The sequence below is a fragment of the Drosophila guanche genome, unplaced genomic scaffold (assembly GCF_900245975.1).
Source record: "Drosophila guanche unplaced genomic scaffold, DGUA_6, whole genome shotgun sequence".
Taxonomy (NCBI): domain Eukaryota; kingdom Metazoa; phylum Arthropoda; class Insecta; order Diptera; family Drosophilidae; genus Drosophila; species Drosophila guanche.
The window spans coordinates 6,671,993-6,699,823 of record NW_022995748.1 but is presented as its reverse complement, the minus strand read 5'-3'; the positions used below and the strand labels follow the sequence as shown (position 1 = coordinate 6,699,823).

The 27,831-nt window shown below is 44.0% G+C and overlaps 9 protein-coding genes across 11 annotated transcripts; 3 read left to right on the top strand and 6 right to left on the bottom strand.

The window, feature by feature from the left end:
* Nucleotides 1–1,668: 1,668 nt before the first annotated feature.
* On the bottom strand, nt 1,669–4,440 carry LOC117584184 (glycoprotein-N-acetylgalactosamine 3-beta-galactosyltransferase 1). Its single transcript, XM_034272952.1, has 4 exons — nt 3,962–4,440; nt 3,804–3,897; nt 2,016–2,312; nt 1,669–1,949 (listed from the first exon to the last, which is right to left on the bottom strand). The coding sequence occupies exons 1-4, from the start codon at nt 4,402–4,404 to the stop codon at nt 1,716–1,718; spliced, it is 1,068 nt and encodes a 355-aa protein (XP_034128843.1). The 5' UTR covers nt 4,405–4,440; the 3' UTR covers nt 1,669–1,715.
* A 408-nt stretch (nt 4,441–4,848) lies between these two features.
* LOC117584310 (cuticle protein 19) lies at nt 4,849–6,022 on the top strand. The gene is made up of 2 exons (XM_034273136.1): nt 4,849–5,092; nt 5,150–6,022. Exons 1-2 carry the CDS (start codon nt 5,081–5,083, stop codon nt 5,927–5,929), a joined length of 792 nt encoding a protein of 263 aa, XP_034129027.1. The 5' UTR covers nt 4,849–5,080; the 3' UTR covers nt 5,930–6,022.
* Nucleotides 6,023–7,039: 1,017 nt separating this feature from the next.
* On the top strand, nt 7,040–8,599 carry LOC117583974 (glycoprotein-N-acetylgalactosamine 3-beta-galactosyltransferase 1). Its single transcript, XM_034272681.1, has 4 exons — nt 7,040–7,607; nt 7,672–7,768; nt 7,834–8,106; nt 8,168–8,599. The coding sequence occupies exons 1-4, from the start codon at nt 7,078–7,080 to the stop codon at nt 8,597–8,599; spliced, it is 1,332 nt and encodes a 443-aa protein (XP_034128572.1). The 5' UTR covers nt 7,040–7,077.
* A 714-nt stretch (nt 8,600–9,313) lies between these two features.
* Nucleotides 9,314–10,552, bottom strand: LOC117584547 (protein phosphatase 1B). Its single transcript, XM_034273500.1, has one exon. The coding sequence runs from the start codon at nt 10,454–10,456 to the stop codon at nt 9,356–9,358; it is 1,101 nt and encodes a 366-aa protein (XP_034129391.1). The 5' UTR covers nt 10,457–10,552; the 3' UTR covers nt 9,314–9,355.
* A 499-nt stretch (nt 10,553–11,051) lies between these two features.
* On the top strand, nt 11,052–12,953 carry LOC117584536 (glycoprotein-N-acetylgalactosamine 3-beta-galactosyltransferase 1). The gene is made up of 3 exons (XM_034273488.1): nt 11,052–11,838; nt 11,893–12,729; nt 12,788–12,953. Exons 1-3 carry the CDS (start codon nt 11,068–11,070, stop codon nt 12,932–12,934), a joined length of 1,755 nt encoding a protein of 584 aa, XP_034129379.1. The 5' UTR covers nt 11,052–11,067; the 3' UTR covers nt 12,935–12,953.
* A 105-nt stretch (nt 12,954–13,058) lies between these two features.
* Nucleotides 13,059–14,266, bottom strand: LOC117584537 (glycoprotein-N-acetylgalactosamine 3-beta-galactosyltransferase 1). The gene is made up of 2 exons (XM_034273489.1): nt 13,467–14,266; nt 13,059–13,409 (listed from the first exon to the last, which is right to left on the bottom strand). The coding sequence occupies exons 1-2, from the start codon at nt 14,259–14,261 to the stop codon at nt 13,233–13,235; spliced, it is 972 nt and encodes a 323-aa protein (XP_034129380.1). The 5' UTR covers nt 14,262–14,266; the 3' UTR covers nt 13,059–13,232.
* Nucleotides 14,267–14,805: 539 nt separating this feature from the next.
* On the bottom strand, nt 14,806–16,572 carry LOC117584096 (glycoprotein-N-acetylgalactosamine 3-beta-galactosyltransferase 1). Of its 2 annotated transcripts, none has more exons than XM_034272843.1 (3): nt 16,349–16,572; nt 15,391–16,301; nt 14,806–15,334 (listed from the first exon to the last, which is right to left on the bottom strand). In XM_034272843.1, the coding sequence occupies exons 1-3, from the start codon at nt 16,389–16,391 to the stop codon at nt 14,918–14,920; spliced, it is 1,371 nt and encodes a 456-aa protein (XP_034128734.1). In that variant the 5' UTR covers nt 16,392–16,572; the 3' UTR covers nt 14,806–14,917. The 2 variants fall into 2 exon arrangements, with proteins under 2 accessions (XP_034128734.1, XP_034128735.1); XM_034272844.1 differs by having other exon boundaries at nt 14,809–15,334; nt 15,391–16,289.
* Nucleotides 16,573–16,999: 427 nt separating this feature from the next.
* Nucleotides 17,000–24,018, bottom strand: LOC117584584 (ankyrin repeat domain-containing protein 29). 2 transcript variants are annotated; one of them, XM_034273560.1, is made up of 5 exons: nt 23,101–23,227; nt 20,895–21,231; nt 19,644–19,754; nt 18,492–18,788; nt 17,000–18,428 (listed from the first exon to the last, which is right to left on the bottom strand). In XM_034273560.1, exons 2-5 carry the CDS (start codon nt 20,904–20,906, stop codon nt 17,874–17,876), a joined length of 975 nt encoding a protein of 324 aa, XP_034129451.1. In that variant the 5' UTR covers nt 20,907–21,231; nt 23,101–23,227; the 3' UTR covers nt 17,000–17,873. The 2 variants fall into 2 exon arrangements, with proteins under 2 accessions (XP_034129451.1, XP_034129450.1); XM_034273559.1 differs by lacking the exon at nt 23,101–23,227 and adding an exon at nt 23,865–24,018 and having other exon boundaries at nt 17,874–18,428.
* A 573-nt stretch (nt 24,019–24,591) lies between these two features.
* LOC117584589 lies at nt 24,592–27,831 on the bottom strand. The gene is made up of 3 exons (XM_034273566.1): nt 27,589–27,831; nt 26,329–27,526; nt 24,592–24,788 (listed from the first exon to the last, which is right to left on the bottom strand). Exons 2-3 carry the CDS (start codon nt 26,783–26,785, stop codon nt 24,631–24,633), a joined length of 615 nt encoding a protein of 204 aa, XP_034129457.1. The 5' UTR covers nt 26,786–27,526; nt 27,589–27,831; the 3' UTR covers nt 24,592–24,630.

Below are 27,831 nucleotides of genomic sequence, written 5' to 3'. Positions count from 1 at the left end.
TGAACTCTAAAACTTTGGCGTATAAATCGAGAGTTTGGTGTAAAATTAATTACCATCAAACATTCAAGTTCAAGTTTGTTCTTGAATTAGAATCTACTCCACAGACAAGCTACATTTTCCATGACCATTTTAGCCCTAAGTATTTAATGAATGATTCCACAACGCAAATGAGATCGAATCGAACAACCAAAACCAAAGCCAAGTGCAATGCCAAGGTGCACTTGTGGCCCACTCCCACAGACAGCCAAGCGCCCTGTTTGAACAAGTGTCGGGGAATTCGCTTCCTCAATAAACACATGAGCTTTGCTTTTATGTTTAATTTCTAGTATTAACCCATTAACACACTGAGCTCATGCCTAACTATAATTCCAGCCGGGCAATGATACAATACAATACAATGTAAATTCATCAAGTGAATTCCCTTTCACTTACAACTGATATTAATGGCACCTACAATGAACGATCTTTTGCAAATCAAATTGAGTCGCCTTCTAAGATTTTATCATAAGCAGTTTTGTATACTCATATTCAGGCGGCATCTTAAGACATCTCAATCTCAAAAGACATGCACATACAACAGCCGCGGGCTCCATGAGATACGAAATGCCAACTGGCACACACACTGCGCATGCGTACGTGATTTTGTGATTTAATTAACTGTGGCCTGGCAACAGCACACAGCTGTACGCATGGCACATCAATGCTCGTATGTACTGCAAACTTAAGCAGCAGTAAAGTAAGGTGAGTAACAGGCATTGACTTTGGTAATGAAAACAATTCGCTGTGGTCTAATTTCAGCGCAGTCCAGTCGAGTTCAGGCCAGGCCCTTCATGCAAGAATGCCTCAATTGAAGGACTTCCCAGAATGATTCATAGGCATTCAGCTGGTTGCCGCTAAGCGTTAATTAAATACTTGCAGAACTTGCAAGGTCACTGTCATAAATTTAACAATATGTAGACATACTCGTAAGTGTAATGCAGGCAGGCCATGTGGCATCTACTGTATAATCTCATACTCCTAAATATATGGTATTTACTTAAGTTCAAACGCGGAAAGTGGCATTTAAAGCTGACGCTTGTTTGGAACGGGAGCGACTACCACTTTTCCAGCAATGGTAATGAGTGCATGGGAATGGGATTTACTGAAAAATAGTCAGATTAGTGTGTCAGATTAAAGTATATTGGCCTGGAAATAGCTGGAAATGTTGAGGCACTTATGCTATGAATATTATCTTAATTCCACTAAGTTGTGCAATAGCTTTTAAAGATTCCTAATTTTGACATTTCAGTCCACTAAGCACGCTAAGCTTGGCACAACATTGGTCTTAATCGGTCAAGCAGGTTAGGATATTCCATCAGAATATTCCACTTTTTCAATGATAAAATGTGTGTCCATATGTACATATTTACATTTTTATTTTCATTCTCAGCTAGTTTACACAGTTTTGTTGCATACTTTTAGTCTGAAATGTATAATTAACATACAACAAAAGTTAACATAATGCTAACATAGATCACAGACGTGCGTGCGGGCCGACTGTTAGGCCTCTGTTACAGAATGCTGCTGATTAAATTTATGCTTCTCAATAAATAATTGACACTTAATCTTAATATATAAGAATCATGCACATCGATTCCAATCAATTACGATCAATTCCAAATCCAAAGGTAATAAAATCACATGAAAAAGATGAGAGTCTTAACGATAGGTAAAACTTAAAAATTCTCTGGCTTCTCTGGCATTTTTTGCAAGTCTTTTATGTATAAGTTATCCTCCAGTGGAAATCTCCTCATCAAATCTGATGAGGTGAAATGTTGCCTATTGCCATGCTCTGAGGGTTCGGGGCGTCCAAAGACTCGCAGATGATAAAGCAAAAACTCATAGAGATACATCCGTTCGGGGCTGGCATAATGAAAGGCCACTGAATAATTGGAGCAGCAATTGAAGCCCTAACCGGAATGATGATGGCAAACATTAATTGAAATTGGATCAGCACTTGGGGTAATCACACTCACAGTTTCGACCTCGGACACACTCATCAGCCGCAACCAATCCGGCGTGGTAGCGTTCGAGTCGTACATATAGCTCTCCAGATCCAATGGCATGAATTTGTGCTTGGTGTCCTCCTCCAGCGCCTGTGCCGAGTCCACCAAATGAACGCCCACATTCTGCAGGCAAATGCCCATATAGAAGTCCTCAATTGATCTCCGCTTGGGCTGGGGACAAACCACCTCAGAGTCATACGCTTGGGCCATAAAACGATGAAGAGCTTCGCGGCTCAGGACATAGGAGGCGCCGCCAGACATGTAGCTCTGATGGATAAACAAAAGGCAACACAATCAGCGCATCCATAATTAATATTCCACACGCGAACCTGCAGCACCATCCCCATAAGAAAACATCAACCTTCAGACTTGAATATTATTTACAAACATCAAAAAGCCAACAAAAAACATGCCGCATTCGATTAGTAACGGTGTAAGGCTTTAGGCATACCCACTAAAGCAAGCAACTAAATCTGCTGTTAATACTACACTGGAGGTCGCTCAGCAGGGAATAAAGTGTCAAAATACGAAACGAATTCAAATGGTAACAGGCGCAGAGCTTACAAATGAATGGAAATTATTCATTTTACTTAATCAATTGTCACCTTTTCTAAGAGCAGGTCCATCAATTAAGCTGCAAAGATGATGAATTATATGTGGGATAGCTTCAAGAGACCTAATGATGATGATTAACCCTTCGAGTTATCTATTTCCCTTGCAGCTTTGGGTGATTAAAAGAAATCAAATAACCAGAAGCCAATCAGACATTTATTTCATATAATTATCCAAAAATATATGTACGAATAAAGCGCCAGAAATCTCCCAAAGATTGATTGGACAAAGACGAGAATTCAAGCCAATGTTTAAAGCAATCAATCAAAACTGATTAGAGCGTTTACGCTGCATTTTGAACAAACAAAACGTGTGATAAATGTGCGAGAAACGAAAACAGAAAACACAAAGGGAAATACCAGTATTTGAATGCCTCAATTATGATTTTCAGCTGTGAACCCTCCTCCACTTCAACACAATAAATCTGTGTGTATGATTACATATGTTTGTACATATGTTTGAAATTCATAATGTTTGCACTTTGTCTGACAAGACGAATGCTTGCACAACGCTTGAAAATGCCAAAAGGCGTTGTAAGTCTTTCGGCTACTGCCAAGATCTTCAGTTGGACCCAAGACAATGGGGCGTGGCTGAACGATGGCGGCCCCCCAATGACCTCAAGTTGCAGCCAGCTGGGGGGACTCCTAATGCGAATTTAATTTCTTATTGTCCGATTTGAGTCCGCTTGATCTATGAACACGGAAAACGCAAGGCAAGCAGCCAGATCTTCAAATGATTTGCAGCAGCCGAAACAGCCTTGTGTGATATCATCATTTGACCAAGAATAGATCTTTGGATCGAACATTGCAAACAAAAAATAGCGATATTAATTGATAAGTTAAGAAAGCGCACCCGGTCCGGTTTTGCTGGCATTGAACTTTCAAGCGATTAGCAGCATTTCGCTATCCCCGAAAACCACGCAAAAGTTCCAAACCAAAACGACGTTGGATCGCCTGAGTGTTTGGCGGCACATTAATTTGACATAAACAAACTGTTTGGCGCTCAAAGCATATTTCAATTAAAAATCAAATCTCAATTTCAGCAATTTGCAATTCAAATTTCTGGGAGTGGCGTGAAGAAGCGGGTTGGCTACAGCATGAAGGATTGTTAGTTACTCGGCGAATGATTTCCTATCCTATCACTTACCACATTATAGCGAGTCATCTTGTAACCCAAATAAACGGGCGAGGTGGGATCATAGGCGGAGAGCAGGTACTGCATGTTCTCCATGATGACATAGCTGGAGGGTATTGGGAATATGAGTGCAGGCTCAGGCACAACATCTCTAAGCTAAACGCACTCACGTATCATCGTCTGCCTTTAGATACCAATCATAGTCCTGGCCGTACTCCTGCCAGACATGGCGGAAACCCTCGCGTGTCTTGTTCCACAGATCCTCGTAGCCGCCGCCGCTGGCATCTACAACCTGGACCACACCCAGCGGCTCGTAGCTCTCACTGCTGACGAACACCAGGCGGCTGCAACGCTTGCCCCAAGTGGCATGCACATGCCGCGCCAAGCTCTGCACATTCTCTGGACAGGTGAGCACCATGCAGAGAATCCTTGTGTCCAGTGGAGTGGTTGTTGCCGTTGCCGTTGCCGTTGCCATTGTGGCGGAGCTGGTGCACCAGGGCGTGGCTCGATTCACATCGTAGACATACAGGAGCAGCGCAAAGGCAAAGATGAATCCCGCCATGAAACCAGTCATGAGTTGCAGCTGGGTTCGCAGCCTAAATGTTGCCGCCATTCTGCGTGTGAGGTGTGTTCTGTGCCGCGTCTGATTCCCGATTGTCATCGCTGCTCAACGCTGATTTTGGCCAAGTCAATCAGCAGCAGCAGTCGGCAACCGGTTTTTATTCGTCTTCTTATCAAAACATTCAAGTCTCTAATTTGCTGGGAGAGTAGAGATGGGCATCTAAGGAGTTCATTATGAATCTAAAAGAAAATTCAACACACAAACAATTACCGATACATAGATTCTTGATTGCACTTCAGTAATATTATAAAAAACATCGAACGTGTGTTGGGATCAAAAGGTTCATCCATTGGCAAGGAGTAGATGTTCCTGCAGCACATTTTCGTATTCTTTTTGTCGGATTTCTGCTCCAGTTCTGGTCAGCAATTACACATCTCAGTTGGCTGCCAAAGCCAAATTCAATTACGCAGCAGAAAAGCGATCACAAAATGAAAATGAAAGTGTTGCCAACACCTTTTTGATCGCATCGCAAGTGGACAATGGGAAATCGATCAATTGAAGCGCATGACATTGTATAACCGCAACGCACCACATTTATTGGGTAACCTGACACCTAGTGTCAGGGTATGTGGTATAAAAACTCGGAGTTGCCTCAATTATGGCAACAGTTAGCTGACAATTTGTGGAGACACAGACCAAACGGAAGCACATATCTAAGCATATCGAGATGGCAGCAAAGGTGAGTCGGCTGGGACATTTGGAGTTTTGCGACCAACTGACACACAATCATTTTCAGTTCTTCGTCCTGCTGTCGCTGGCTCTGGTGGGCGCTGGCCAAGCGGAGTATAACTACAACGAGAAGGCAGCCACTGCCGTGAACTCCCTGGAGCAGAGCGCACCCAGCTCCTCTGGCGAGGATTTCCTCAGCGACTATCACACGCCCAGCAACAATGCGTTGAACTCGCAGGCCACTCCCGATGGCTACGACTACGTGGCGCCCCGTTCAAAACAATTTGCAGCCGGCGGTAGCAGCTCGGCAGCTAGTGTACATGCCTCGAATCTGTTGCAAAGTGCCGTTAATGCAGCTTCTGCATCGGCCACCCTCCTGCCGTCGCCACTGCCCGTGCTGCGACAACACCAGGAGCCCGAGGTCTTCCCTCCTGCCAGCTACAGCTTCAACTATGCCGTGAATGATGAGAGCACCGGCGACATCAAGGAGCACAGCGAGACCCGCGACGGGTATGTGGTGCGCGGCTTCTACAGCCTGGTCGATCCCGATGGCTACAAGCGTACCGTCACCTACACGGCCGACGATGTCCATGGCTTCAATGCAGTTGTGAATCGAGTTCCCTATGCCCTCAAGACCGTGGCAGTCGCGGTGGCACCCTCAGTGGACGAACGCTCAAAGCTGGCGGCAGTGGACATCACTCGGTCTTCGGGTGCTTCCTCTACGGAATCGGAGGGATCTCGTTCTGAATCTGGCTCTGGTGCAGGACCCACAACTCACTCGTTCTCCCAGGATAGCTATGCCAATGCACCGCGTGGCTTGGACGCTTCTGGCGGTCCCTATGCCTGAGTTCTGCTGCTCTGCTATGCGGTGCTTGTATACTGCTTCATTGTGTTCCATCTAATCCATCTAGTTCTGTAGATACTCCATTAAATACGATTAACCAACACTTTCTTACGTTTTTCCAACACCACTAAACAAAGCTACAAAGCTTTGAAAGCTTCCTCGTTGGCATTTCAACCAGCATGTAAAAGGTTAATTGTGTAACAAACATATGGAACTGCCTTTTAAGTAGCGAAGATGCCTCAAAGATATATTACCTCTGGTCGTAGGGAAAACGAAAGGTCAAAGCATCACAACTTGTGATGAAAAACTCTGGCAGACTCGCGCTTACCATTGTCTTCACTGTGCGAACTATGGCTACAATTATTTCCCAACATGTGCCATATCGGTTGCCCAACGCGTGACACGACACGCTCTCCTCTCCAGGGGAAACTTTGTTCAAATGATCTGGCAACATCTTGGCATCGAAAATGGCGTTAAGTTATTTATCCGCGGCGCTCGTTCAAGCCCCAAGTCTGAAGTCTGTCAACAGCCGGCAAAGCGCGAAGACGTTTCGCTTATTTTTGTTGTTTCTTTTTTGTATTTTCGAAGTCTCTGTGTATTTGTGTTTGAAATTCTGTGCGAGTGCCGGTGAGCATAAAGTGGAAAGCAAGTGGACAAGAGGAGAGTCGCATAATTGCTCACCCACACAGACAGGCACACAGCAGAGCCCCAGCCCAGGGCAGTGCAGGGACAGCAGGCAGAGATTTGAGACGGGGCCAAATCGAAATCCGATTGCAACGGATCGCACCAGGCAATTGCAAATCGAATCGAAGTTAAACATATAACGAGTGTATGTACATACTTACATAAAGCACTCCAGTACGAGTGTAACAACAACTTTATGCATGTTCATCAACGAACCGGCGCACAGCGATCCCGCCCGAAGGTCAACCGCATCTTTACAAGCTTTCGTCTGTGCGTCAGTGGCTCAAGAATGTGTTAATTCGGTGTTTCAGTGACAAGAGCCGGCAAACGGCAGCGCCCAAAAGCTTATACACAGCGCCAACATTTATTTCTTGATTTGCATAAAAAAGTAAACAAAGACAAGCAACAACAAGCGACTGGAAAGCAAAACCTATACCCAAAAAAAAAAACACAAATCTGAACCAAAGATGAGCATATTTAGGCATCATCGAAAGCGCCTGGAGCTGCTCTTGATGTTGCTGATCGGCCTGGTTTGGGGCATCCTATTCTCCCAGCTCTTGCAGCGTGCCAGCTGGCAGTTCTACAACGAAGATCTCAATGACCAGAGCAGCAGCTTTGGCAGCAATTACCTGCCAAGTGGCGACAGCTGGAGAACATCGGAACCTTCGTACCAGCTGACAACCATGCCCAACAATCTGACCACGGATGAGGAAGATCTGGCTGTGAGGCTGTTCAACGAGACCCGTGTGCTGTGCATGGTGCTGACCAGTCCGAAGACCCACCGCTCCAGAGCCATACACATCAAGCGCACCTGGGGCTCGCGCTGCAACGAGTTGATCTTCATGAGCACCAAGTCGGACAAGGAGCTGGGCGCGGTGGCACTCAAGGTGAAGGAAGGCTACAGCAATCTCTGGGCCAAGACACGGGCTGGCCTGCAGTATGTGTACAAGCATCATTTCCGGAATTATGATTGGTTCCTCAAGGCGGACGATGACACGTGAGTGGGGGAGAGTAGAGAACGACTCTTAGCCAAGGCTTTACCCAAAATTAATTAATTCCAGCTATGTGGTAATGGAGAACCTTCGCGCCTTTCTGTACGCGTTCACGCCAACGGCACCTGTTTACTTTGGCAGCAAATTTAGGTGGCATGTGAAACAGGTAATCACACCCCCCCAAAAACCTCTCAGTAAACAATCTTTATATATGTATGTCACCCTCTGCAGGGCTATATGTCGGGTGGAGCTGGCTACGTGCTCAGCAAGGAGGCGCTGTTTCGGTTCATGAAATACGGCTTCAGCAACAGCAGCATCTGCAGCAATCGGAGCTACGGCTATGAGGATGTGGAGCTCGGACGCTGCATGCAGGCGGTGGGTGTTGTGGCGGGGGACTCGCGGGATGAGCAAGGCCTGGCCCGCTTCATGCCCTTCTCACCGCTGCACTGGTTCGCAGACTCACCGAAATGGTACAGGCCCTACCGTTACTACACCTCGTCAAATGTAAGAAGCGTTCTACAATGAAATCTTAAATCGTGATCAAATTATTGGAATATTTTTGTAGCAGAGCAGCAACGATTGCTGCTCGAACTCGGCCATCTCCTTCCACTACAGCAATGCCAAGGACTTCTATGTGCTCGATTATGTCATCTACAAGTTGAGAGCCTTCGGTATAAGCAGACCTCAGGAGCAGCTGCCAGTGATGCAGCCAGTTCTGGAGACATTGCAAAAGTGGCGAACCTCGAAGCCAGAAAATAATGAAAGTGTAACTAAAGAAACCCCAAAACCAAAGCTCAAAACAAAAGCCACACAAAAAGCGAAACCTACGCCTAAGCCCAAGTCCAAGCTTAAAACAAAAGCCATAAAAATTGCAAAACCTAATCCCAAGTCCGAACCTAAAACTAAACCCAAAACAACGCACAAAACTACACATAAAACTACACCAAAAACATCACACAAACCAAATCCTAAAACACCAATAACACCCAAAAAATAATGTCAAAACTGAGGACTGGACTGCCACAAACCATGCCAAAGAGTAAAACCAACACAAAAATTTCAAATGGAAAATCAAATCAAATATATTAAATATTAAAGCCCATTCTAAACTAGTCGTAAGTCAAACAATTGTTAATAAACAAAACATCAAACAGGAACTACATACTTGTTGGATCTTAATATTGTTTGCAGTGTATTCTTGGTTAGTTACTACGAAATTGCTTGCAGTGTTCCCTTTCGTTGCACTTTACCGTTAGTTAGTGTCCACTCCTTATGCCATCGCTATGCATGCACCGACTTGTGCACTGCCTGACTCATAGCTGCGTGGTTGTTATTGGTAGAGAGAGCGAGCGTACGGTGAGCGAGGATGTTCAAGGGCATACCAAAAGGGAAACGGTAACTAGAGATAATAGTGCGAGCGTGTTGCTCTGCAGCATACTGCCTGGGCAGAGAGAGAGGGAGATGCATCGAGAGAGAGCTGCAAGCTGCAGACAATGATGCAATATATAATTCATACTGCAGACAATGAGAGTCAGAAAGGGATGGTGCTATACGCTCTCAAAAGCTTGTTCATGCAGTTTGCTCTCAGGGGAATTTCGCTAAATTGGCCTTCGAAAATGGAAAACAATGAAAGCGTGAACCCTGACGGGAACCCCGATAATAATTCCAGCTAGTTTGAAGTGCCTACGAAATGACAGATGAAACAGAACTGTTTAAATCGAATTTAGTTTTAATGTTTTATGGCCTATGCTATTTAGTAGTTGTACTCGAAAAACTCGGGCGGCTTATCGGGATTTGCTTCATGAAAGACACGCTCAATGATATGATACTTGGCGTTGATGCCACCGCCGGGGGGTAGATTTGTAATATTTCTGGTCATCGCATTCATCAGGACAAGCAACTCGTCAAAGTCCATTAATGCGTTCTTTTGAATGACTTCCAGTGTCAGCTGTTCAATGGTGTGGTCAAGGCGCTGATCCTCGGCCATGGCATCGGCATTGACCGTTGGTGCACCCGGCAGAAGCAACAGCAGCAAACTCATGTTGTCACGACTGCCCTTGTGCAGGCAAATGTCCAAAACAGTATTGACAATCGATGTGAGGTTGGTCGTCACTCGGAGACGTGATCTAATGAATGCGCAAACATCCTCACTGCTCATAACATCCCAAATGCCATCGCAGGCAATCACCAAAAATTCATCAGTCTGCTTACGCTCGAGGACAGTCAGATCTGGCTCCGGAGAGACGAGCTGCTCGCAGCTGGAGCGCGAGCTGTCGCACTTGAAGTCGAAGTCCCCCAGAGCACGGGAGACGGCCAGGATTCCGTTAACCCGTTGGATCATCACACTTCCGCCAGCGCGCACTATGCGAGCTCTTTCCAAGGGAAGGGTCGGCTTGTGGTCAGAAGTGCTGAACTCAGCTAGGCCGTTTCGGGAGAGCACGACACGCGAGTCACCGCAGTTGGCCAGATAGATCTTGTCGGGCGACACAAGTGCACATGTGACAGTGGTGCCACCTGATCTATCGTAGGAAAGTCTCCGCATATCCTCGTCGATCTGCAGGAAAGCAGCGCGTATTCCTGCCACGTAATGACCCCTTGCGAATTGCTCATTGGACATTATGGTGCTCAATAGGTGCTCCGCGCAATACGTTGCTACGCGGCCTCCAGCGTGACCGTCATAGACAGCAAAGAATGACCAAAAGTCGAAGGGCTTCTCCAGGCTACACACAGCTGTGTGGGCATCCTCCATTTCCATTCTCCAGCCCTGCATCGAAGAGACACAGTACCGGAGCCCATTGCCGCTCCCCAATTCTATTTCCTTGTCCGTTGAGGGCTTCTCCAGAAGGCCACCCATCTCAAGTCTTTTTCAAGGAAGCGTTTTCTGACGTAACTCGGGAATATTGGGAATCTGTTTCAAAATTTCGAGAGGCTTTAAAATTTAATTGAGTTTTGGCTGATCGAATTTATAATTTTGATCGACTTAAAAATTACATTATCGACATTCTGACATGTAATACAATGCCACTTTTCCCTTATATTCATAAAACCAACCAACCAAACCAAAGTAGAGGATTGTCAGATTTCTTCCAAAAACTTTTGGTTTTTTTAAGCAAAAACTACTTGGAAGCTAGGGAAAATAATAATATTTGTTATTCATTCTTTGAAAAAAAACAGTAAGAAATATACTGACTGAGTACCGGGTATACAAATTGTGACGCGTAAGAAGCGTCTCACACGTCCCTTCTGGTGTTGTCAAAAAGAATGCCGAAGAATATCGAAGATAGAAATTGTAGCAAATAAATAAATATAAACCGAGACTGTGAAAAAAAGCAGACTGCAGCCATCAGATCTGACAAAATTATATGCAGTTTCTGCAATGATTATCGAGATGAAGTTTAACTTTGTATAAATGCTATTTGTAATCAAAGCAATCCGATTTAATTGTTCAATTCTACAGTTGGGAAAATGACATTTATTCGAGGGCATGTCGCAGAACTGTTGCGAACTCTGGTTCTGTCCTTTGTGGTGTGGATGGTGGTGATCGAGCTGCTTCTATTTGTACGCAGCTCTACCTTCTACGAGCTTCGTGAGTTTGTCTTCAAGCCATACAAGGAGTCGATAAGTAGCTATGACGTGGGCACACGGACACATCCGTGGGACGACACACACGTAGCCAGGCAACTGTATGGGCAGGTGCGTGTGGATTGTCTGCTGTATTTGGAGGACTTGGACAACGGATTCGATGCACTGAAGGCTGAGGACATCCGCAAGACTTGGGGCTGTCGCTGCAATCAATTGTTTATAATTAATTCAAAGGATATGAGTCGTACGGCGGCGTATCTGTGGATATATCGGAAAAGCCACCATCGATTGGATTGGCTGTTGAGCGTCTCCATGGGAGCCTATGTGATTGTGGAAAATCTCCGCCATTTTCTGGCCCACTATTCACCGTCGCAGGCGCTTTACTTCAGTGCCCAGCACAGCTTCTATTCGTACGCTCATGTGGGCAAAACAGCAACCACTGATCACATTTTCAGTCGAGGAGCACTGGACCACCTTTTGGCAGAGAATTGCCTGCAGGACGACTCCAGCTTGGGGGCGTGTTTGGCTCGAATGGATCGTGGGCCAAGCGACGGGCTTTTACCATTCAATGTGCAGGCAGAGGTTCTGCCGTTCCAGCTGCGCACCAAGTTTTGGCTGTGGCCCTGCATCTATCGTGCGGTCTACGAAAATCAGGTGAGTCTTGGGAGCTTTTCTGCTCTGATCCGAGATTTATTGTTCAATTCCCAGAGTTTTGAGAGCTGTTATGGTCGCGGCATCCTTTACCCATACGTCAATGCAAATCAGTTGCATGTCCTGGACTTTCTGCTGTATCACCTGCGACCCTACGGATACGAGAATACACTGCCAGAGCTCAGGTCCGTACATTTCCACACACACATTCCGGCCAGGGCGATCAATGATACAGTGGCCAGACGTCTTCGGCAGTCTGTGCGTGTTCTCTGCCTAGTCCTGACCTGGCCCACAAACCACATGAGTGGTGCAAAAACCATAAGCGAAACCTGGGGCCGCCACTGCAACAGGGTGGTCTTCTACAGCAGCTCCCCTAACGCGGGAAAGCCGGACATTGTTGGCCTGAATATCAGCGATAGCTACGATTTGCTCTGGGGCAAGACAAAGGCCGCCTTCAGTCATGCCTACAGGCACTATCGCCATGAGGCGGATTGGTTCTTCAAGGCTGACGACGATACCTATGCCATTATCGAGAACATGCGCTACATGCTCTCCAGCTATTCCCCGAACACTCCCATTCACTTTGGCTGCAACTTTCGGCTGGGAAACGTATCTTACATGTCCGGTGGGGCTGGCTATGTGCTCAGCAGGAAGGCTCTCCAGATGTTCATCTCCCGTGGTATCGGCAAGTCGTTGTGCAAGGCGGGAGGCGCAGGAACAGAAGACTATCAAATGGGAAACTGCATGAACACATTAAATGTCGCGGACGGTGACTCTAGAGACCTCTACGATCGACACAGATTCTTTCCAATTGGCTTGGAGTACTTTCTCATACCAGGACGCGCTGAGTCCATCAATTGGTTGAAAAGATTTCAGACATATTCATTCCAAAAGGTACGAAAGGGTGGATCAAAGAGGTATAATTATAATTCAGGTCTCTTTCTGCTTTCAGGGCATCAATTGCTGTTCAACCTATTCGATAACAATGCACAAAGTATCTTCCTATGAAATGCATTTTCTGGAAACAATTTTATACAGTGCCCGTCCTTATGGCATCATTATGGGTCATCCGACTTCTAGGGAAGTGCTATTAAAATAATAAATAATATAATGAATGTTTTGGTACTTTGGTACTACAGTTATCAGTTCGACCAGCTAAAAGACAAATCCTTAAGGCACGACCTCAACCTTAGTTCACATTAAAACAAGAATTCGTCAAACCATCGAATTTCAGAGAATATTTAATATGGGAAGATGGTAACAAGCTCTGATCTCTTTCCCCGAATATTACCGAATTCCCCCAATATATTTTGCTTGTAAAAAGTAAAAGTAAAGCCGCGACCAGTTAAAAGCCATTGAACTAATATGCATACTTAGCAGGCGGATCTTCTTGGGAATCATCTCCCGGCCGTAATTTCTGCTTCTTTGGCTTCAACTATTTTAGCTGGCAATGATTCGTTGATGAGTTTGTGACCGAATCCCTTCAGTCTGTAGATCATATACTCGAAATAAAACATATTCCTGTTCTGAACATAGTGAAAAGTAACGGGATAGTTTGACCAAGAGAAAGTTCCCTGTGAGGTTTAAATTGTTAGGATATGAATGGTTTCTCATTTGTCAAGTGTACGAACTTCTTGGTTCCTGTAGGCGATGTACTGCCAGAACCAGTAATTGGGATCGTAGCGTAAATAGGCATTCAATCTAGCCTGCGGGTCTATCAGGTACATCCGTCGCCGTCCTTTGATGTCCCTAGAGTTACCCGCCATGACTTTGGCGTTATTGAGGCACTCCCTTAGCTTGCCCATTGTGGCTCCCGTGTCCTTGGGCTCGCAGAGCGTTGCATTGGGCAAGGACAGGTCTACAAAGCGCCGCAAAGCAGCTCGACTCATCACAATGCCTGGGGACCCGAAATAAATGGGCATCGACGAGCTGTAGGGATAGAGCATTTGTCGCAGGTTCTCCATTATGACATAGGTCCTTGTATCGGCCTCCAGGAACCAATCGGCCTCGTCCAAGTGATAATCGTAGATATACTTCAGGGCCTGTTTTGTTTTCCTCCACGTCTCTATGCGTTTGCCATTGCCAGGCAGGTTGATAGCTCCCATTTCGGTATCTTCCTTGTCACTCATGAACACCAGCTTATTGCACCGTTTTCCCCACGTACGAAAAACTCCCATGGCCTCCAAATGGTGTTGGCTTGACTTCGTATATACGAAACACAAGACCCGCACCTCCTCATACAAATCGACATCGCGTTTACTCGTGATGTTTAGCGTGAGATTCGTTCGTGAACTCAAGTTAAAAATCGGCCAGAGGAACACTTGAGTTATCAGATAGCCAATGCCAATGCCCAGTAACAGGAATAGCAGTGGACCAGATAATTTCGATGTCGATTTCGTTGTCGATGTTGATTCCTCAGCTGCCATCTTTCCGGGTGTGCGTCTAGTACTAAGCCTCTGCTGGCCGGACAGTTTCTGAACTGTGATCAAATTACAAGCATATTAGTTATGCCTTAAAGCGATCATGATGATGTTTAACTATTGCAATAATACTAATACACAACTGAGCGCATCGAGAACCATCCCTTTCAGACTCTTATTGTCTGCAGCTTGCTGCATTGTAGCCTGTAGCTCTCTCTCGATGCATATATCTCTCTCTCTCCCTCTACCCATGCAGCGTGCTGCAGTCTGCAGAGCAACACGTTCTCTATTTACCGTTTCCCTTTTGTTCTGTCTTTGAACATCATCACTCTCCCTACGCTAGCTCTCTCAAACACTAACAACAACGCCGCTATGAGAAGACGGTGGACAAGTCGGTGCATGCCCAGCGATGGTATAAGCGGTGACCCGTAACAAACGGTAAAGTGCAAAGAAGACAACGAGAGCGTAGCCTATAACCAACGACGCCTTTGCTTCTTCAGATTTGGAGTCTTTAATCGGGTTTTTTGAAGTTTTTAAAATACTTCACCTGGATATATTATAAATTATACTTATCCACCCCTACAAGCTAATATTCTAATGCTAGTAAATGGATCAAATGCTTAGCATATGTATAAAAACTAGACTTGTTCTCCTTTCTTCTCCTATTTGGATCTTTCGTCCTCGTCGTTATTGGCCTCCTCATCAGCACTTGAGTCCGAATTGTCGTCGATGTCCTTGGTATCGTTGGAAGCAGCTTTCTTCGAGATCCGTTTCCTATATTTAGTCTCTTCCTTTTCCAGCTCTCTGGAGTCCATTTCCCTAGCATCAGGCTCCTTGGGGGCCTTGGTAGTGGAGGTTACTAGTCTATCGTAATCATCCACAGAATCCTCATTGCTGCCCGCTTGTTGCTCAACGGGGGCAGGTAGAAATTTACCCACTGGCAGCTTGGCGGGCAGGCTTTCCAGTGACCTCTGCAGACCATATGGCTTCAAGTGATAGATCAGATAGTCCAGAACATACATCAGATTGGGCGCAACATAGTGGAAGGATATGGCCAGATCTGAGCAGCAATCCAGACCCTGAAAGAAATACAAATCGTTGCATTATGGATAGGAAGAGGCGTGGACTTTCTTACGTCATCCGTCTTGTAATACATGTAGTTCCAGTACCAATACTTCTTATCCCACTTGGCGGGTATAAGATGCTGTTCGGGAGCAAACGGTAACATACGTCCGCGACCCATCGCATCCCTTGAATCCCCAGCCGTTACATTCAGGTTCTGCATGCAGCGACCGATCTCGATATCCTCATTCACCACAGTGCCGGGCAGGCACATTTTCGGATTCGGAATGCCCTCGACCACAAACCGGCGCAGAGCCTCTCGACTGAGAACGTAGCCAGCCCCGCCGGACATGTAGCCCTGTTTGACGAACGGCTTGAACTTGAAGCCAAAGTGTACGGGCGTCTGGGGGTTGTAGGGATACAGCATATAGCGCATGTTCTCCATCACCGCATAGGTGTCGTCATCGGCCTTGTAGAACCAGTCGGCATCGTTGTAATGATTCTTGTAGACGTATGTGAAGGCCTGCTTGACCTTGGCCCACAAATTCACTCGACCCTCTCCCACATTCAGTTTGACTGTTGGCAGCTCATCGTCATTTTCGGAGCTCATGAAGAGCAGAATGTTGCAGCGCTTGCCCCAGGTCCGTTTCACATGACGAGCCTTCTTCTTGTGGTTCGTGGGATTTGTCATCACCCAGCAGAGGATGCGAACCTCCTTCTTCAGCTGCTCTGCCACGGTGGAGTTGTCGTGGCGATGCTCATGGGAGTGATGCTGGAATACATTTTGATCAACTTGCTCAACCTTTTCGGGCTTTCGTTCGAGTTTGGGTTCGCTGTGGAGACTCAGTCTTCCCCTGAGATAAGGGTACAAGCTTTCATGTGGCACAATACTGGCAAACAACTGGGCCAGAAAATACCCCACCACAACGCCTAGGATGAGTGTGAAGATCGAGCGATTCTTCGAGCGGGGAGCTGCAATGGTTCCTAAATTACAGAATTTTTCGCTGCTGATCTGAAATTCACTCTATTACCTTCGGTTAGCAGCGTTCGCGTTAGAAGACTTGTATTGGACATTTTACTATTCCACTAAATATTTAAGTTCGGTTTTCTTTTACGTTTCACTTTCAATTGTAGACATCCGTCTGGTGTTGGCCTGCCTTAAGATCACTTGTGTCAACAAGACATTGGGTTTTGTCACAAATTTCTATGCCGGGAAGTGGTATTTTCTATTTCTAACTCGAACCGAGCCCTAAAGCGTTTGATAACCGACTAAACTGTGGCAACGACTTTATCTGCTGCTGATCACCCAGATCTTTTCATTTATCCCAAAACAGCTGTTTCAACATAAGCCATAGATATGTACAATTGAAGTATTAGTATAAGAAAATACGGGTAAAAAAAATTATAAGTATATCAAAAAGTTAAAGCTTCAAAAAGAGCAGGAAATAATAGGAAAAGTGTCCAAAAATAAGTAAGAGACATCTCAGTTAACAGTTAACTGTTGTTTTGAAAAACAGTGCAAAAGAAAGCAGTGCAAAGCAGTAGGAGAATTAAAAGCTTTGCGGCGCTGTTAACTTAACAGAAAAGCTTTTCTGTTGCTTCAATTTTGCAGATCTTACTTCAGTTAAACAAAATGTATGAAATTACGTTGATTGAAATTTATGTTTTATAATAAACAATTTAACATTTTTCCACTAGCAGTGTGTCAATTTATTATACTCTTTAGTTTGCGAAAATTGGGTCAAGAACTATACTTAAATCTAAAACAATGAAAGAACGGAATGAATTCTCGAATATATAGTTTACAAGGAAATAAGCAATTAACCATAAAAGAATTAAATACACATAACTAATGGCTAATACAGATACTTAGAAAGGCGTTTTAACATATGTAAAGCACTTGTCAACAATTGCTTAGCGTTAAACGGGGGATCTACATATGCTTTTAAATATGTTTCTATTCATATTATGTAGACATTATATTTATTTAAGTATATTTACAGAGGACTTTGTAACATTATCTTATGGGGGGAGCGGGTTCTTGTTAACAGTTATTATCGTAGTCGTTAACGTTGTTATTATTGTTAGAGTTAAATTCAAAATACAAGCTCCAAGTGGTTGTTAATATGAATGATGGTTATCTATATATCTAATACAATTTATGTAATATATTTTATATAAATATTTATGTATATGTAATTTAGTATTCTTAGGGCCAATTAATTTAGCTTGGACGTGTCTTTTTTCTATAGTGGATTTCTCTTTGATTGGTTTGATTCTGTGTTAGTGTTTGCTGCTGGGCCTCTCCGTTTACACTGGGGACTGGACTCTTAAACGAGCTTTCGATTTTCTGCATCTTTATACCATGTACTGCATATAAATGTACATCAAATAATAATTTGTATATTATTTTCGGGTTACAAATGTCTTATAGTCCCTTCTATTGTTGCTCGTCTACCGATCTCCCGATTAAACATAAACATAAAGGCCAACGTATTGTGCATAAAGGTACTTTGGAGGCATGGTATCATCTGTTTGTCATCTATTTATGTGTTCTTACGCCGGCATGGACGTGACCGTAGACGTAACTGTAGATGTTGCCGGGGTGACAAACGTTTTTGAATTGCGCGCCACAATCGCTCGGACCCGCTCCTGCAGATAATCACAAATGGAGGTGTACTTCTGCTGATGCGCCAATTCCAGGGCCGTCAGCTCCTCCTGGTTCTTCAACAGGACATCGCTGCCGGCAGCGACCAGCTGCTTGCAGACGGTCATATGGCCAAACATAGCGGCTGCATGCAGGGCCGTCTCCCCGTTGGGCAGCAAGCCCAGATTGGGGCGGTACTTGAGCAGCACTGTGGTGACCGCCGCATGCCCCTTGTGGGCAGCCTTAAAGAGCGGGGTGGCGCCGTCGCAGCGCACTGTATCCACATTGGCACCATTCTGTAGGAGCACCTTGCAGATGTGATCCTGTCCCATTTGGGCGGCTATCCAGAGCGGTGTGGCTCCGTCTATGCGCTTGATATCGATTTCCGCATGAGCCTGGATCAGCAGCGACAGAACTGTTCGATGTCCGTTCTGGGATGCTATGAAAACAGGCGTGGCACGGTCCTAAAAGTCCAAATGCAAGAAATATGAAACATACTCTAGATTCTGTTGTTCCGTCCAACCCACCTTCATGCGAGCATTCACATTCGCTCCACAGTCCAGCAGCTCCCGCACGATCTTCACATGACCACCCTGTGCAGCCACAAACAGGGGCGTGCCACCGTCCGCGGAAGCCGTGTCCACATTCGCTCCCGCCTTCATCAGAATCTTCACCACGTCCAAGTGTCCGCCCTGGGCAGCAAAGAAGAGAGGCGTTGTGCCCGTCAAGCGGCGTGTGTTGGGATCTGCACCCTGATCGAGCAGCTCCATCACGCAATATGTGTGTCCCCCGGCGGCAGCCAAAATAAGTGGCGTGGTCCCATCCTGGAAAAAGAAAACATTAAGTGCAAGATAATGAAGGAAAACCTTTGCAAATTATGAGAGGAAGAATTATTCCATGGAAATGCTCGGCAAACATGAATCAAATACTCTCCGTCTAAATTCTCATAATTAATTAGCCACTAAACAAAATCAAAGCTAACTTGAAGCTTCACTTGAATGCAAAAGTAAATATTTCATTAACAATTCAAAGCGTTAACAGCAATTTATTTTCCTATAATTGTTTAATTGAGCATCAAACCATTTAAAAGGCAATTTGCGTTTAGTTTCACAACTCAAGAGCAAAATCGTTTCGTGTGGATTTGCATGCGTGTCTGAGGAAAGTCCAAGTCGAAGCAAATCACAAATCGCTGCTCTCTCGCTGCATTTGGACTGCACTCGGATTACCCTGGGGCCGGGCAAACACGTAGAGCTGTGAGCCCTTACTGGGCACCGACACTGACTCTGACTCTGGCCCACTGCCCCAGCAGTCGACTTTCCTCAGCTCGTGCCCGCGCGCTTCGCTGAGCGTTAAGTGAAATTTAATTTCTTTATTTTCATTTACTTTTTTTTGGTTTTGGTTTCTTTTTTTTTTTTGCTGCAGTTTTCGACTTCTTTGCCAATTGGTGCGTGCTGGGGTAAACAAAGTGTTAACTGATTTTAGCGCTGATTTCTTTGCATTATGTAATACTTTTACTGACAGCATTTTGAAGTCGCATGGGTCACGCCTTAGCGCTTTTAAGGCACTGTTTGCAATTGCGCAATGTGTCATGTAACGTACAAAAATATATTTGAATTAAGTCCAGAAAGTGTGCTTAAGCCTTGCAGCCAAATAAATGTTCAACTTGGCATTCATCTCACCTCATCTTTGCAATCCACGTGTACCTTTCCACTGTCCAGCAGCCGGAGCAGGGCCACCTCATCACCCCTCATGGCTGCCATATGCAGCTGCACATCCGAGGGCGTCTCTTTCTGTTGAGTGGAAATAGAGAAAAATGTGGAATCAAATCAATTAACAACTTCAAAGTGTAACTACTGTCAAAACAAGCAAATAACCCTACAGACTCTGGCTCGTGCTATTCCCAGCTCTCCAGCTCCAGCTTTATGATGTGGGAAATTACTTTTCCTGTTCACAGTAATTAGGGTCACTGCTGTAACACTCAACACTGAACACACACAAGTTATTTTATGGCGGATGTCGGACCACATTGAATGCATTTTTACAATATTTTTGCTGCCGCTCTGATATAAAAAGAAGATTAACCCTGAGATAAGCACCCAGGGTTGAATGTGAGTGCAAACGGTTCTTCATTGATTTAAAACATTTGTTAACTTTAACTTTACTTTAGCAATTAATACTACAAAAAAATATTTAATGAGCTCAGAATTAACTTCTTTAATACATTTATTATCCATACATTTCCATCTACCCAACCCGCCTATGAAAGGGTTAAACTCCATATCAATCACCCCAGACACCAGCCAGCCGATCACCCCAAGTCTAAGCCCTGACCATGTTAACCAGCAAAAGGAAATGCAAGAAATATTTTGTTAAAGCTAAATGCAGTAAAAATGTCAACTTTGCGTTAATGAAGCGAATTAAATGGGATAGCTGCAGCTGGGCAGAGGAGGGACCTGTTGCGACTCAGCCCAGGACAGGTTAAAGACAAGTGAAAACCCTCACATGACGTGACTCAAGATGGCAGCAGAAAACAATGCAAATGCTGCTGCACTTTAAAATGACATAACGATGATGATGGCATCGCGATAATCATGGCACTCTTGATGATAATGATGTTTATGGTTAACGTAAGGTAAGGTAGCAAATGCCCGAGCTACAGGTGAGAAACACTTTTAATGCTTCAGACATGCACTAGACAGAGCAGATGCGATTGCATCAGAATAAGATATACAAATATGCATATAAGAGCGTTGAAAGTTTCTGGGATCAGCATTAAATATAAGACAATTAAGAGAGTTCCCTGAATACCGGGGCACAAATCCATGCCATACATCTACTGCTAGCAGTTTGCCGGCACAAATTCCATTCCAAACTCACTGAAAATAGGCCAATTACCTGTTATATGGGTCAAGCATTGAGCATTTACTCACCTTTAGCGACATGCTTAGTTCTGGCTCTCCTTTGGCTTCTCTGTCGTCTCTGGCAATTGCACCTGCTTACAAGCCCGTTTCCATTGACCGATTTTTACGAACTGTAACGCCGCTGCTCCCCCAACTCCAACTCCAACTGCAGCAACTTCTGGTTAAGAGTAACAGTGCAACAAGTAACACGGCAACAACAAATCAAATCAAATCACAGCACAAACTGTGCACAGTAGAAGCGGCAGCAACAGCATGGCCATGCCAACCCCAAACCCCAAGTCAGAGTAGAAGTCGAAATCCCCAGACCAAATCCAAGTCCAAGCGACCAGTTCCCAAAAGTCAAGCACTGCAAATAAAAGGGGAGAAAAGGCACGGGCCACATTAAAATTAACTTGCCATGGGTATAACAGGTTTTTCTCTTCCTAAAATGAGAATTAGAATGCAAAAAAAAAGAAAAAGTTACAATCCAATTGGGAGGAGTTCCTGGGAATTGACCTGAAACCGATCAGTTACAGCCATGCCATGATGGTGTATGGATGGTCTCAGGGATTTCAATCAAACAGCCTTCTTTAAGCCCTCCTAAAGGGACTCGTTTTTAGATCAAAAGTAAAAGTTCGACATAGATTTAATGGATGTCGTAAATGGGTCGAGCTAGTTAGATTTCAAACAGGACTATTAAATGGAATTAGCTCTCTTCGAACTGCATGGCTATTAATATTTAAAAGTGGCAATTGCTCTGTGCCTGAAAAACTATTACAAATAATGGTTGGCTGGGTTGGTTGGCGAAAATACCCCCACAAACATGAAATTTGCATTTAAAATGTTCAATTATTATTTATTATTCCATTTGCCTTGAAAAGTTACTTTGGTCCCTGCATTCAGGATTATTCCTTCAAAGTCTTCCTTACGATTCAGGCAAGAGTTTCATTGAAATTCACAGAGATTATTTATAGCCTTTTAAGTTATTTCAACCTCAAATTTCTCATATGTAGAGTATTTATAGCCTGGGTTTGTTAGTTTTAAAGTCTATTTTTGTATCTATTTTGCATTTCATGCAGTCTGCTTCGATTTTGCATGTGGCCAGCATAGGTTCGTGTTGGTTTTTGTACTCTTTATAATTTCTCTGTTTCTTTATTATAGGAACGCCCCCCTGACAATTGAGAGGCGGTCCCTCAGATCAGGTCGGGTCTGACTTGGCTCTACCAGCACGCAACATTGTACTATGTACATAGGCTGGCCAAAGTGAAGCATTTTCATTTTGATGATTTTTTTTGTCTGTTACTTTCCTTCTGTCGCTGGTTGTTTTATTAATTGCATTTCATGTCGGCGCAGCTTTTTGTTGCTTCTTTTTTCAGCTCTTTTACGAGGCGCATCAACGCCATCGTCATCGTCATGATGAGGCTGCCTTTTGCCTTTCAACTTTTGACCTAGAAAGTGCTTTAGTTTTGGGTTTTCCTCATGGGGGCATCATCTGAACAGGCAGCAACAGCAACGCCAGCAGCCGAGCACTTTTCGGTGCTGACATCATATTTACAGCTTTTCTTTTTCCCTTTTCCAGCAGGCTTTGGATGCTTCTTTTTTGGCTTGCCAATCAGATTTTGTCACGTGATAATAGAGTCATATTTGTGTAGCTTCTTGTCAGGAAAACAGATTACGCTTACGTTACAACGAATATTGAAGGTAGGATATTGAAGTTCAACGCTATTTATGTTTAGTTGTTTTTGTGTGATTATTTTCACAACCTCCGGTAGGACACACACAACTGATTTGATGTGTGGTGGGGTACCTTATCGTACCTACATAATCGTACATACAGTTATGCTTCAAAACACGCTGATATGTTTCTCATGTAGCAGTGCGTTGCCGTATGATTAGATATATTTTCACAGCATTATACATGTCGAGCAAAATCGTTTATCAATGCTCGCAGCTTGTAGTTACAACTTGCAAACAGATTATTCAGTTGGTATAACAACTATTATTAATTCTTTAATTATATTGTTATTTTATAAAATATTATATTTGTTATTTGAGATCAAAAATAGCATTTCACGTTATCATGATCTCATATTTGCTTTGCTCTCGCATAAATTCATCTAAACATTGACGACACATTATGCAAAAAAATATCAGCACATTCGCCACCGCACACGCAAAAGGTCAACAGGCAACCTGGCCGAGTCGCCGGGCCCCTTAGCCACTTGTGAGATCTCACCTCAAGAAGTTTCAGCTCCACGATAACAATAGCAACAATTCACCCGACACGCCGCTTTGCTTTTGACCAAATAAACGACGCGAACCAAGCACCAAACGAACTAAAAGCTGCCGAGAGAATGAATGAGTAGGGGCACAAAATGAATGGGACTGCTGGAGGCAGCTTTGCAGCGCTTTATACCTGGTACGTGTAGAAGGGTAAGGTATGCTGCATCCATAGGGATATTTGCAACATGCAGAGTAGGCATACACAAAGTCTACCACAAAATCGTTTAATATAATTTCTGCCCAACGTTCTATGACTTCACTTCCAGAAATTTTTACTTTTGTGCCATAGTGCGTTGTACGAACGCTGCAGGGTCTCTCTTATGGCTGGAATAGGAGGGTAGGGTATAGTCGATACACACGAGTACAGCGTTGTATTGCAAAAGAGTAAGAGCAGAAGAGAGAGAACGACATCACGTTGTGTAAAGTGCATGGCCTATCATCGGGCGCTGCCGTCAAAGTTCATTGAATTTTTATGAGACTTCGACTCGCACACTAACGCCTATAAATAGGCAACGGTAAAAACGGTAGAACGGTAAATGTGCAGGCCGGGCGTGCTTTAAGGCACTATGAAAACAATCCTGCGAAGCCACCCACATGAACGAATCACAGAGAAAACCGAAGGGAACCTGCTTCCCATTGACGAAAATTCTAGCTGACACCGAGCGAGGTCACGGGGCGAGGGCTCCGGCTCCTCTCTGTGCCAAAATCAATACTCACGCGCTCGCTGGGTCACACACACGCACACTACACACCATCCAAGGCTGCGTTTTGCAATTAATTCTATCTATCGCACTGATTCCCGACACTTTTTTTAATTTACTTTTTACTTTTAAATATTTTACAATATATTTATTTACATTTATTTTCTAGCAGCACGGAATGGCGGGTAGCAGTGTGACCGCGTAGTTATCGATATAGTATGCCGCCTGACCCTCAAAACTATACCGAAATATACTTTCTCATTTTCAAAATATTTGCCGAAGATAACAAATCCCAGAACTCAGCAGGATACGACTCTCAGTGCTGAAACTATAACTGTATTCGATACAATTATAAAGAAAATGTAACATCGGAGAATTATATTTCCGATCATGTCCCTTGTTTTGGTGTCACACCTTGCATTTTTCCATAACTTTTTCAGTATTTTCCTGACTTTCAGTATATTTCTTCAGCGTGAAAAAAGACCCATGCCCTAGCAAAACATTTAATACTAATTTGAGATCTTCATAAAATTCCTAATCGTTGTTTCCCACAAAAACTAAACTTTCTCGAAAATGTCGAAAAAAGCGTGGATAACAGAGTTTTTTCACGCTGCCGCTTCCACTAGCTGCTTATGACAAAAATACGGCGAAACTTGTCAACAAACGCTAATTACATAAACATGTAGATAATATGTAGCAAAAAAATAAAAATGTTTAAAAAAAAATGAATTTAATATTACATTCAACAATTACGAAAATCTGGATGGGTAGATTTATTATTTCTAAACTCGTTCACTAAGTTTTTTACTCATTAATATGGGATCTCTTAGAGATAAGCCGTTAATGATTTCAATCAACGGTTCAATATCATCACAATTATTTTCAAGCAAGTATTTTGGTGAATTTTGTAGATAGATTTTAATCTTCCCGCGCTGCTCCCGCTGTTCGTTCGCCCAAATCCGAACACTATTTACAAACGAAGCGTCTACATTGAAGCTCTCTCGGCTACTGAGAACTCTAAGGCTAGGTAGTCCCGTCAGCAGATCCAAAAGTTGGTCGTTCCTAATTGGCATGGAGATTTGTAGATAGAGAAGGTTCTTCAGTTTCAATAGGTCCTCCAAAGGGACGGAGTCGCAACGTACATCGAGTTCTTTGAGTGTAGAAATATTACAAAGATGCTTAACCTGTTCTTCCCGCAAATCGGGGCCATCCAGTATTAGACTTTCCAGAGGGGAGCCCTTTTTATTGATTAACCCCTCGAGAAGGGAGGCCCGTACAGAGCCTTTATGCCACAGCTTTAAATGTTGCAGACTGGGCAACTGGCAGACCAGCTCATAGGGCAATTTTTCATCCAGCCGGAATACACCAAAGGCCAAACGCTCCAGCTGTTTGCAGTTCCTCACCAGAATATCAAAGTTGTTCTTACTGATATTTTCAATGTGATAGCCAAAGTCCAAATGCCGCAACTGCTTCATTGTTTGACAGCATTCCGCCAAGCTTGTGGCATTGAATCCAGGACAGGCACCCACCTGCAGAGACTCCAGTTGGTTAAGAACATGCAAGTCTCTTCCATTATAAGCGTCAGCCTCCAAGTTCAGTTTCCTTAGACACGTGAATTGCTTGAGATTGTGAACAAAAGCAACACACACATCCACATCTGGAAAGTACAGATAAGCGTGCAAAGACTTCAGATGTTGAAGGCTGTTTAGATCGTTCCACCTCGTCCGTCGAAATGCCATTTTCAAATTTCGTAGATTCGTGCAGTAGCTCCGCAAGAGCCACAGACGGTCCCCATACGAACCGAAATTCAGTTCGGACTTATAGCTGGTCAAATGTGGGCCAACAATATACAACAGACTCTCCAACTCTTGGTCGTCTAAACTACCCGCGAGCGTTTCATCAATATGTTTGTACCGATGACTTGCGTATCTCTTGAACATCTCTCCAATGAACACGTTCGATGAAGCGAGCCTTAGCTGGTCCGGTACATCCAGATAATCCATTACAACTCTCCAGCAATCCTCCTTTAAATGCAGAACACTTGTAGTTGGCGTTCTCACTTTGGCCTTCTTTGCATCGGGTGCGTCATCATGGCCAGCGGGTTTTCTCTTTATATTTTCCACACTCATTACGATTTGTATACGTTCTGATTGTTTCGACGCGCCCGAATAGACTGAAAGGCTTGCCACCCAGCGGAACTTTATCTGTCCCAACGTGTGGTGTTCCCCGCAATACGAGCAAATAATCAATATGTATTATCGCTTACTTTGTTTCGTATTTATCAGCAACATAAAGTGAATATACTTACAGTAAATCAACATGTATGGGATGTACTTGCGATCGTTAAATAAGTTCTTTGGTTATTAATACAGGAAATTTATGACAATCCAACATTTGGATTTCAACAAAAGTAGTTTTAAAAAACATTTCGTCTGAATATGATTCAATGCTACAGATTTTAATCTTTCTGCGCTGCTCCGTCTGTTCGCTCATCCAGGTTCGAACACTATTCACTAAGTTGTCATGGTCTATCATTTCATTATTTCGTAAGTTGAGAACTTCCAGGCGCGGAAGCCCTTTTAGGAGGTCCATAGCCTGGTCATTCGTAACTGGCATGTGTATGTGAAGGTATAGAAGGTTCTTCAGGTTGAAGAAGGTTGAAATATTGCAAATATGCTTAACCTGATCCTCGAACAAACCACCACTGCCTATGATAAGACTTTCCAGAGGAGAACCCTTTTTGTTGATCAACCCTTCGATTAGCGAGTCGCTTATAGAACCGTCATGCCACAGCTCCAAATGTTTCAGTCTGGGCAACAGACAGATCAGGTCATAGGGCACCGTTAAGTAGAGATTCTCTACATTAAAGGACAGACGTTCCAGCTGCTGACAGTGCTTAACCATCATTTCGATATTGTCTTTGGTGAAGTATTCCATATCGTATCCAAATCGAAAACTGCGAAGACTTGATTTTGATGTCTAGCTCCAGAGATTCCAGTTGATTCTGTTCCGCTGTATTGTGCCTTCAACTTTAGTTCCTTTAGATACGGAAATTGCTTCAGTTTGTCAACGAAATCTGCACAGAATTCCTCGTCATCCTCGTCGTCATACATAAGAACCAGACTAACGTCCAAAGATTTGAGCTTCTTTAATTTTCTTAAATAGAGCCATCCTGGCCAGAGAGGTGGTAATTCAATTTTAGGTTTTGGAGGTTTGGGCAGTGGTTCCGCAGGAGACTCACCTCCACATAGATTTTCGGATATTCGGACTCATAGCTAACCAGATTCTCGCCAACGACCTGCAATAGTTCACTTATTCCTCGCTAAGCAAACCCGTGAGAGATATATCAGTACGTTTGTACCGATGGCAGGCGTATCTCTTGAACACTTCTCCAATAAACAGGTTTGAGGAAGCGAGCCTTAGCTGGTCTTTTACATTCAGATAATCCATTAAAACTCTCCAGCAATCCTGCGTAAGCGACGTCCACACTTTGGCACCGACTGCGTTGTTTGCGTTGTCTTTCTCCTCTACAACAGCCTCAGCCACATTACCAAAAGATTGTTCATTCATTTTGCTTATTGCGTTTATGCTGCTTCTATCCCATCAAAAGCTGCACATAATATCAACATTTGCTGTCTATATAAAAGGGAGAATGCTTGTGTCTGCTTCTTGGACTTTCTGAAAAGGAATTTATTAGTCAAAAATGTATTAATATAATATTTAATAAGGGTGTTATCTACCTTTAGTGCATTTCCAGTGCGCAGAGTCGTCGATGGGTGCTGTTGGCTGTGCACCAATTTCTGATCTTTAGCAGACCTAACCAAGATGTTGAAAGAGTCCAAGTCGCATTCGCGCTAGCTTCCAGGTTATTATGCGCCGCTGATCTCCTTTTTTACGCTTAATTTCTGAGTGCACATAGAACAACTTGCTGAATTTAAAGGCGATCCGCTGCTGCTATGGTAGACGGAAACATCGATAGGTAT

Bases quoted from the DNA above. Each gene is read 5' to 3' on its own strand.
- LOC117584547 (XM_034273500.1), bottom strand. From the start codon at position 10,456: ATGGGTGGCCTTCTGGAGAAGCCCTCAACGGACAAGGAAATAGAATTG.
- LOC117584096 (XM_034272843.1), bottom strand. From the start codon at position 16,391: ATGTCCAATACAAGTCTTCTAACGCGAACGCTGCTAACCGAAG. The intron at 16,302-16,348 runs GTAATAGAGTGA...TCTGTAATTTAG, and splicing joins GCGAACGCTGCTAACCGAAG to GAACCATTGCAGCTCCCCGC. The intron at 15,335-15,390 runs GTAAGAAAGTCC...TATTTCTTTCAG, and splicing joins TGTATTACAAGACGGATGAC to GGTCTGGATTGCTGCTCAGA.
- LOC117584536 (XM_034273488.1), top strand. From the start codon at position 11,068: ATGACATTTATTCGAGGGCATGTCGCAGAACTGTTGCGAACTCTGGTT. The intron at 11,839-11,892 runs GTGAGTCTTGGG...TTCAATTCCCAG, and splicing joins GTGCGGTCTACGAAAATCAG to AGTTTTGAGAGCTGTTATGG. The intron at 12,730-12,787 runs GTACGAAAGGGT...TTCTGCTTTCAG, and splicing joins AGACATATTCATTCCAAAAG to GGCATCAATTGCTGTTCAAC.
- LOC117584584 (XM_034273559.1), bottom strand. The intron at 18,789-19,643 runs GTGAGATGAATG...TTCTTTTTCCAG, and splicing joins ACGTGGATTGCAAAGATGAG to GATGGGACCACGCCACTTAT. The intron at 18,429-18,491 runs GTGGGTTGGACG...TTGGACTTTTAG, and splicing joins ATGTGAATGCTCGCATGAAG to GACCGTGCCACGCCTGTTTT.
- LOC117584184 (XM_034272952.1), bottom strand. From the start codon at position 4,404: ATGGCGGCAACATTTAGGCTGCGAACCCAGCTGCAACTCATGACTGGT. The intron at 3,898-3,961 runs GTGAGTGCGTTT...AATACCCTCCAG, and splicing joins CTAAAGGCAGACGATGATAC to CTATGTCATCATGGAGAACA. The intron at 1,950-2,015 runs GTGAGTGTGATT...CATTCCGGTTAG, and splicing joins GTGTGTCCGAGGTCGAAACT to GGCTTCAATTGCTGCTCCAA.
- LOC117584537 (XM_034273489.1), bottom strand. From the start codon at position 14,261: ATGGCAGCTGAGGAATCAACATCGACAACGAAATCGACATCGAAATTA. The intron at 13,410-13,466 runs GTTCGTACACTT...TAAACCTCACAG, and splicing joins TCGCCTACAGGAACCAAGAA to GGAACTTTCTCTTGGTCAAA.
- LOC117584589 (XM_034273566.1), bottom strand. From the start codon at position 26,785: ATGGAATACTTCACCAAAGACAATATCGAAATGATGGTTAAGCACTGT. The intron at 24,789-26,328 runs CGGAGCAGCGCA...CGAACGAACAGC, and splicing joins AACCTGGATGAGCGAACAGA to GGGAGCAGCGCGGGAAGATT.
- LOC117583974 (XM_034272681.1), top strand. From the start codon at position 7,078: ATGAGCATATTTAGGCATCATCGAAAGCGCCTGGAGCTGCTCTTGATG. The intron at 7,608-7,671 runs GTGAGTGGGGGA...AATTAATTCCAG, and splicing joins CTCAAGGCGGACGATGACAC to CTATGTGGTAATGGAGAACC. The intron at 8,107-8,167 runs GTAAGAAGCGTT...ATATTTTTGTAG, and splicing joins GTTACTACACCTCGTCAAAT to CAGAGCAGCAACGATTGCTG.